The sequence below is a fragment of the Canis lupus genome, chromosome 38 (assembly GCF_011100685.1).
Source record: "Canis lupus familiaris isolate Mischka breed German Shepherd chromosome 38, alternate assembly UU_Cfam_GSD_1.0, whole genome shotgun sequence".
NCBI classification, from domain to species: Eukaryota; Metazoa; Chordata; class Mammalia; order Carnivora; family Canidae; genus Canis; species Canis lupus.
This window is the reverse complement of record NC_049259.1, coordinates 22,504,878-22,513,716: the sequence shown is the minus strand read 5'-3', so window position 1 is coordinate 22,513,716 and position 8,839 is coordinate 22,504,878. Positions and strand designations below refer to the sequence as shown.

At 42.7% G+C, this 8,839-nt stretch overlaps 1 protein-coding gene across 1 annotated transcript in view; it reads right to left on the bottom strand.

Moving 5' to 3' along the window:
- Window positions 1–258: 258 nt before the first annotated feature.
- Window positions 259–8,839, bottom strand: part of SLAMF1 (signaling lymphocytic activation molecule family member 1) — a 31,568-nt gene continuing 22,987 nt past the window's right edge. The window contains 2 exon segments of the mRNA NM_001003084.1: window positions 259–341; window positions 1,919–2,023. Coding sequence (NP_001003084.1) covers window positions 291–341; window positions 1,919–2,023 — 156 coding nt within the window. The 3' untranslated portion in view covers window positions 259–290.

Sequence of the window (8,839 nt, the reverse complement as noted above, 5' to 3'; positions counted from 1 at the left end):
AGGCCTGGGCTCCCGGGACCCACATCACTCATTTCCAGCTACACCACAGAGCTGGAAAGCTACACCAATGGTCCTGTCCCCGGGCTGGGCCCCAGGAGCAGGCCGCGTGGCTCGAAGTCCCCAGTCTTTGTCCCACAGGTGGCTGTGCAGGGAGCATCACCAGGGAGTTGATCCGAGAGGAGTACAGATGTGCAGAGTGTCACGGGGGGCTTGGGACCTGGAGCTAAGTTCGGGGTCCACGGTGCCCCCTCCATAGTTCTTCAGAAAGTCCCTTCACTGAGCCTGTGGTGTCAGCTCTCTGGGAACGTCACGCTGGCATAGACCGTGATAGAATGTGGTTCCTGGGGGCAAGAGACAGGACGTCTGAGGAGAGGCACCAGCACAGGCTACAAATGGACACCGCGCTGCTTAGGAAGAGGAGTCTCCAGGTGGCGCGGTGGCCTGGGCAGGGCCCGCCCTCAGGTCCCCACACTGCCAGCAACCCCCCACCCCCGGGCCTCCAAGGCCCCAGCTCACGCAAGCCCCACCATCGGGGAGACCGGGAGCTGTGTCTCCTGGCTCCCAGCCTCCCCTTGCTGTTTGCTTTGGTGCTGAGCATGGAGAGGGGAAGCCAAGAGAATGCTAACGTATGAGCTTTAGAAAGGGATGGTGAGGGCAGCCCCAGTGGCGCAGCGGTTTAGCGCCGCCTGCAGCCTGGGGTGTGATCCTGGAGACCCGGGATCGAGTCCCACATCGGGCTTCCTGCAGGGAGCCTGCTTCTCCCTCTGTCTGTGTCTCTGTCTCTCTCTTCGCTCTCTGAATGAATAAATAAATAAATCTTTAAAAAAAAAAAAAAAAAAAAAAAAGAAAGGGATGGTGAGACCCAAAGAGAGAAGGATGGATTGCGGGGGTGGGGTGGGGGTACGATGGGGCTGTGGGCAAAGACATCTTCGAGGTAGAGGGATTCAAGAGGCAGAGAAAGACAGGAATGGAGGAATTCAGGAAGTTTGGCTGAAATGTGAAATAGACTATTTTTGATGAAGAAAACATCCCTAAAAATCTGCATTATTGCTTAAAGCTTTTTAAAGCCAGATTCGTGTGTTTAATTCCCCCATTGGCTGGGACACTGTTCTGAGACTAGAGCTCCAGGTGCAGACAGGGCGTCCTCCAGGTGTCTGTCTGTCTGGTAGGAACTTTGCGGCAGAGGGATAAATGCAGGCATTTCTGGGACCTTTTGATCCTCAACTATCTCATGTAATAGAACCCCACTGGACCCAAGATTTCAGCCCAGAATTTATTTCTGCCCATTTAGGAAAAGGAATAATTCCTGTCGAGTAAACTTAATCCATGCTGATCTTGCAGTGGGGGTAGCTGGCGAGGCTCCATCTGGGCTGCACACCATAGTCCCTTCCCCGCTCATGCCAGGCACACTCCCCGCCTAGACAGTCTGATGAAATCGGGGTGGATGGAGCACAGGCATGAGCCTTCTCACAAAGCTTCCCTGTGATTCTGTTATACACCTTGGACTCAAGATGCAAATCCCAAATATACACTTGGTCTAGGATCCCTTGGGGAGGTTGTTTTTTAACGTATAGATGCCTGGTTGCTCACCATGGACGTTCTGATTGAACAGAATCCTAGTAGAAAGCTCCAGGAATCTTTATTTTTAGCAAATATGCCAGCTGATTCTGATGTGGTTTTTGGACAGCTCTCAGAGAAACACTAGTGAGAGAGAAAGAGCTGTGTCCCCATGTGAGCAGCCAGGAAGGGTCTCCCAGAAGTCCCACAGCCAAGGCCATGGAGGATCCTGGTGACCCACTTGCTAAGGCCTGCCTCCCCCACTTCAGGACTGCTTTATTTTGGCTCTAGTCATGTCTCACCGTTCCCCTCTTCCACCTCTACCCTCCCTTCAGGGAGGAGGCTCAGAGAGATGCCTCACCTGCACAGGTTCTGGGGCAGGTTCTGGGACAGGTTCTGTGGCAGCAACATAAATGGTGGTGCAGGGGTCCTCAGCTGGCAAGGGATCAGGTTTCTTCTGAGTAGACTACAAGGCAAGCAAAGAAAGCGGAAATCAGCCGAGCAGAGTTGTTTCCATCCAATTCCCCCCACGGAGAACCACAAGATCCAGAGGCTTTGAGCTAGAAAACCCCTCAGAGTCAGCTGGTCCAGCCTCCTTCCCAGGTGGAAATGCTCCTGCAAATTCCCCCGAGTTCAATTTTCACGACTCTGCTTGGAGTCCCCAAGTGGCATCACGGAGTTCACAGCCTCGTGAGGCCGCCCACTTCACCGTGAGCATTTCCAGATGTTTTGAGTCTTCCTCGTGGTGCATCAGGACTGGTGTGGCTGTCACCAGGGCAGCTGAAGGGAACTGGATCTTCATAATATTTGTCTCAGTCCGGTCACCTCCAACACACTGAGTTCACCCCACCCCACACAGCTGTTCCTGCTATTTCCTACTAGGACATGGTTTCCCGTGACTTCTCTTCCCTGCCGGAGTGCTGAACTTACTAATAAGCATATTAGGTGTGCCAGTTTACAATGCTTCCACAGGTGCCACATTTGTCTCACATCGACTGTACACTAAATCCCATTGTTACGTTTCACAGATGGAGAAGCTAAGGCTCAGAAAGACTTAATATTCCTATGTACACCCAAGAAGCGTCAAAGCCAGGAGTCCCACGGAGGCCTCTTGGCTTAAAGTGCATGCTCTTCCCATCATGCTTTTTTTCTTTGCTTACCCCAACTTATAATGACCTCTCCTCTACTTAAATTCCCCAGATTAGTCTAATTCATACGTGATTGCACTTAACTGTATGATATTTAAAACCCTCTGATATATTTACATGTTGTTTTTTTCAAACAGACTAATTTTTCCTATATTTCTTCGCATTCCCCACAAATATAGCCCTGGGCATTTTTTTTTAATTCAGCTGATGTTACTTTAAATAAATGGCCTACAATCTATAAGACTAGGACAAAGTCAGTGTAGGGGTGAATTGAGACCACATCCCTGTGAAATGGAGGTAACAAGACTTATGCCAGGGAAATCATCCTTTCAACACACTTTGGGGGCACTGGGGTAGGATATTGCTACTCTCCATTTCTCCTGGATGTAGAGCAAGACTTGAAACATGTTTTCATGTGAGGAAACTCTGAATCCTGTCCTCTGATGGAGAAGGTAAGGAGTTGAAAAGGCTTACAGGAGGAAAGAAGACTCCAGGTGGAACATGATCTTTCTCTTTATATACTTGATGGATTGTCATGTAGAAAAGGAATTAAACTTGTTCTGTAGAGTCCTTCAGGTATAAACCAAGATTGGAATTTGGGGAAAACATTTTGGTTAAATATAGTGAAGATCTTTCTGACACTAAGAGATGCTCAAATGTGGAGTGGATTGCCTTAGGAGACAAGGGATTCCTCATTTCCAGAAGTGGCTGCGTTAGATCTGGGCTTCTCATACTTGAATGTGCATACGCATTACCTGGGCATCTTGTTAGAAGGCCAGTTCTGTTTCAGAAAATCCGGGGTAGGACCTGAGGTTCTGCATTTCTAATAAGATCCCGGGTGATGCTAATGTTGCTTGTTCACAGACTATATTTTAGTAAAAAGGAGCCAGCCAACATTATGGAAGTAATACTGGGAGGATGACTCAAGCAGTAATTGGGTGATTCAAAGAGATGACTTTCAAGATCCCATACAACTCATAGATACTATATGTTGGAGAAAAAATGACTTTAAGGAAGGATTACTTGCAGTAATGAGATAGATGAAGAGATTGTGAAATAATTTAATTAAGAGACCTTTATCCACCCCTGCCTGTCTTCCCATCTGAGAGGACTTTGATAGGCCCTGACTTAGAAGTACAGGAGAGAAGTCAGTAACTCATGCTTTTAATGTTTAGTTAAGTTTTGGAAAGGAGAAGAAGAGATAAAGGAAACCACCTGTAGTCTTACCACTTCAGCATAACATAGTTAGCGTGTTGTTAGATTTCCCATCAGGACTTTAACCTGGATTTAGATAATTCTTTTAAATATAGTTGTAATAACTTAGTGCATTATTGTATCTTGGTGTCTTCAGTTAGGGCATGAGTCCAGGGAACATGATTTACAAGAAACTCCAGGGGTATTATTCTCACATATTCTTTGGGAGTGGTGTTCCCCAGAGTTATACAAGGGAGCACTCCTGATAAGACCTACAAGGATTCCCTCGCAGATAGCAAGTGTGTGTTGCATAATTTTCCCTGTTACTCTAATCTTTATAACACTATCATATGACTGTTACAAATAAGAATAAAGGAAATGTTAACATTTAATCATTGTCCACATTGTTAGCCTTTATATGATCTCATATAACATTGCAAATATGAACAAAGAAAATTATAAAAATGTAAGTGCAAATGTGTATTGATGTGTAAAACAAAAATAATTATGTCTCCTATGTTTAAACATACATGAAATTACAATAAAGGCCAAAAAAGACACGTAAATCAGAAGGTGAAGTTAAAGGGAAGATGAAGTGTTGTGTAGGAAGAGAATAAATATTAGACTTTGGTGAGTCAAGGAGGCATTTTATAATTTCGAGGTTAGCAACTAAAAAAAGGGGGTAAAGGTTGCTTAATTATGAAAAGGGAGGAGAATGGGATAATAAATATATAATTTAAAACACTCCTTCCTCAGAGGAACCCCTGACTCAGGTAGCTTCACCCATGAATCCTACCAAATATTTAAGGGAGAAATAACATTAATACTGCCCAAAGGAAATATACCCTATAGTGGATTGAACTGTGATCCCCAAAAGATAGATCCATCCAGAATCTCTAAACGTGACCTTCTTTGGAAGAGGGTCTTTGCAGATATAATTAAGGTAAGGATTTCAAACTCGGGTCAAGCTGGATTAAATCCAGTGATGAGTGTCCTTTTAAGAGATGGGAAAGGAGGCCCAGAGACGCAGAGAGAAGAAATGTATGTGGAGGTGGAGGCAGAAATTGGACTTCTGTAGCTACAAGCCAATTAATGCCAAAGAGTGTCCAGAGCCACCAGAAGCTGGAAGAGGTAAAGCAATATTTTCAAAGGGATCATGGCCCTACCTATACCTTCATCTTGGACTTCTGGCCTCCACAACTGCTAGAGAATAACTTTGAAGTTTTAAATCTCCAGGTCGGCAGACATTTGTTATGGTGGCCCCAGGAAACAAATTTGCACTCCTACTGATTTTGTGAGGTTAGCATAATCTTGGTATCAAAACCTCACCCAAACATTACAAGAAAGGAAAATTGTAGGCTAATTCCACTCGAAAACCTAAACAGAACAGCGTCCTCTCAATAAAATATTAATAAAATAAAACCAGGCAATATTTAAAAAGGGCCAGACTTCATTGCTTCTATTCCAGGAATGCAAATGCAATGTAGTTTTTGCAGATCAGTGTGGTTCAGCAGATAAATAAGAATTTAAAAAATAATATAAAAAATCCATAAGATCATATCAATAGATGCAGAGAGAGTGTTGATAAAATTCAATGTCAATTCCTTAGCAAATCAGGAATAGAAGAGAATGTTCTCAATCAGATGAAAAGGCAGCTCCAAAAACCTTCAACAAAAATCATATTTAATGGTCAGATGTTGACAGTTTCCCTTTTGAGTTTGGAACCATCCAAGGATGCCTCTTCTAACACTTCCATTCAACACTGGAAAGAGTGTCTCAGCCAGTAAAACAGGGAAGAGAAATGATGTGATTTGAAAATGAAGAAATATACTGCAATTTTTTACAGATAATACAATTATGGGCAGAGAAATTCCAAGTCATATATAGATAAATGACTAAAATTTACAACTGAGTTTAGCAATGTTGCAAATACAAAAGTAATTATATTATAATTATATTTCTATGTATCAATAGTATATTAGAAACCAAAAAAATTTTTTAAAAGATAATGTTGATGATAGTATTCCAAAACCTCAAATGCTCAAATGCCAAGTCATAAATTATGACGGGCAAGTCCTTTTATGCGAAAAACTGTAAAACATCATTTAGAAAAACCAAAGAAGACCCACATGAAGGAAAGGATGTATTATTTTGTGAATGGAAAGACCCAATACTATTAGTACGTATGGTCTTCTCAAAGTGGTCTGTGCAGTTCTGATTAAAATCCCAGCAGGATTTTTAGGTAGAACTTGACAAACTAAATCCAAAATATATGTGAAAATGCAAATGACTAAAAATGGCCAAGACCTCTTGAAGAATGAGAACAAGTGAGAAGACATTTTACCAGATATCAAATTTATTATGAATCTGTAATCTATAATGAATTCGTAAAGACTATGGTGCTGGCACAAGCATAAACAAACAGGCAAAGGGAGCAGAATAGAGAACCAAAAAATGGGTCCTGACGCACATGGACCCTTGGCTTGTGAAGGTGGAACTACCAGGGACAAGGGCCATCTTTCCAGTATGTGGTCGATAGAACCCACTCTGGAGAAAAACAAAACCTGTTCCGTCTCATACCATGCTCCAAAAATCATTTTCAGATACATAACAGATATAAATGTGAAAGATGAACCACACAGCTTTTAGAAAATGATAGAATATCATCATTGCCCAGGAGTAAAGAAAGATTTCTCAAACAGGACACAAAAAGCATTATCTATAAAGGAAGAGATTGTTGAATTGCTCTACACTGCAGTTAAGGACCTTTCTTTAGCAGAAGGTGTCACCGAGAAATTGCGAAGACAAACCACAGAATGGGTGAGCGTATTTGCTAAAATGTAACTGCCAAATAATAATTTTAAAAAGTTTTAATTAAACAATAAAATAAAATGTAACTGTAAAAAAAGCTCAAAATATTTAAAGAACTTGTACTAATCATTTTAAAAATCCTGAAATTCAAAGGAAAATGGGCAAGAGATGGAACAGGCACTTTAAGAAAGGGTATTACTATCACCAATAAATATTAGCATTGTCCAACCTCCTTAATAATTAAGGGAATACAAAATAAAACTATAAAAAGAAACATCCAATAGAATAACTAAAATTAAAAAGGCTGTTAACACCTAGTGTGGATTAGAATTTGTAGCTGGCCTAAAAGTTAATTGGTGCGCTTACTTCGAAAAGCAGTTTGCTTCATCTAGCCAATTTGAGGATATGCATACCGTATGATTCAGCAATTCTACTTCTAGGTACATACCCAACAAAAATGTGTGCATGTATCTACCAAGAGACACACATGTGAATGTTCACAGTTGGAATTTTTATAAGAGTCTCAAACTGGAAATAACCCAAATGTCCCTCAATAGTCAACCAGATAAACTCCAGTATATTCAGGGACGCCTGGGTGGCTCAGCAGTTGAGCATCTGCCTTCAGCCCAGGGCGTGATCCCGGGGTCCTGGGATCAAGTCCTGCATCAGGCTCTCGGCATGGGGCCTGCTTCTCTCTCTGCCTATGCCTCTGCCTCTCTCTATATATCTCTCATGAATAAATAAATAAAATCTTTTAAAAAACTCTAGTACATTCATACACTGATATTCTATAAAGCAATGAAAGTGAATGCATTATATCAAGCATATCATATCATATCATCAAAGACATATGAATCTCATGAAAGTAATATTGAGGAAAAAAACAGACCCAAGGGGGAAAATACTGTAAAATTCCATTTTTATAAAGATAAAGAAAGAGAGAGCTAAAGTATATTTTTAGATGTTAGGGTGGTGATATCTTTGGTGAGGAGAGAGAGAATAGAGATGAAGGGGCGGGCACAAGGCTGGCTTGTGGGGGTTGCTGGCAATATTCTGTTCCTTGATCTGGGTGGTGGTTATGCTGTATTAGAGCATTCGATACTGAAAGATGTAATTTCTCCTCAAACAGGTCTGTAGATTCAATGCAATCCTAATAGGACTTTTCCCCTTTTCTGGTACTTGAGAAACTGATTCTGAAATGTATACAAAAGTACAGAGGGACAAGAATAGGGAAACCCGTTGGAGAAAAACAAGGCGGGAAGATTTGCTTTACTAGATAACACGATGGGGTAACTCACTGAGCTGACATTTATACTCTGTGCCCTTCTGGTATATATGTCATACTTTACAGTAAAAAGAGGGATGCTAGCAGCACCAGATAGGGAAGGCACTCTGCTAAAGTTGAAACTGGTTACTAAATGTGTAAATGCAGGGGTGGACGTTAGTCTTGGGACTCTCCTACATTTAAATAAATGAAGGGTGGTCCTCAGCCGTGGTGATGATCTGTGTATTAAAGGCCCCAGGCCAGTAGGCGGCAGCAGAAAGATGAGCTTTGTCCTAGGGTTCATCTCTGGTGACCAGAAAGGCCTTTATTGTCATCTGATGCAATTTTCCAAGGTGCTAATCAAAGCTACCTTTACCCTCATGTTCTTTACTCTAGAGTTTGCTTCCTCTGGCCAGCCAGATTCTGGCCTGTGCATCACCTAGAGCTGCCTTCAAGTCCGCAGAACTAGACTATCTTCCCATCTAACCGTATTCCTTTAGCCTCCCTCTTACTCCTAACATATCTGCTCCTCGACTTCGTCATGACTAGTTCTTCATTCCTCTCTTCTGGCTCAGTCCAACCACCCTCCCTCCATCAAGTTTCACTTTCTTTCATCTCCAGCCTCCATATCACCTCCCATCTCTCCAACCAAAATCCTCAAGATCCCCCTTCCCTGTCTCCACGGCACTTTGCACACTCCTACACTTGGATCAGCTCAACACGCCATACAACAGCCCTTCTGAACCCTCCCTCTGTCTGCAAGCCTGTGCCCTTGTCCCCAGAGAGGGGAGAGTTTGGTAATGGAACCATAGACACCTGGAATGCCAGGGCTGGAGGAGTCATGGGTCTTGTGTTTCTCACTTCC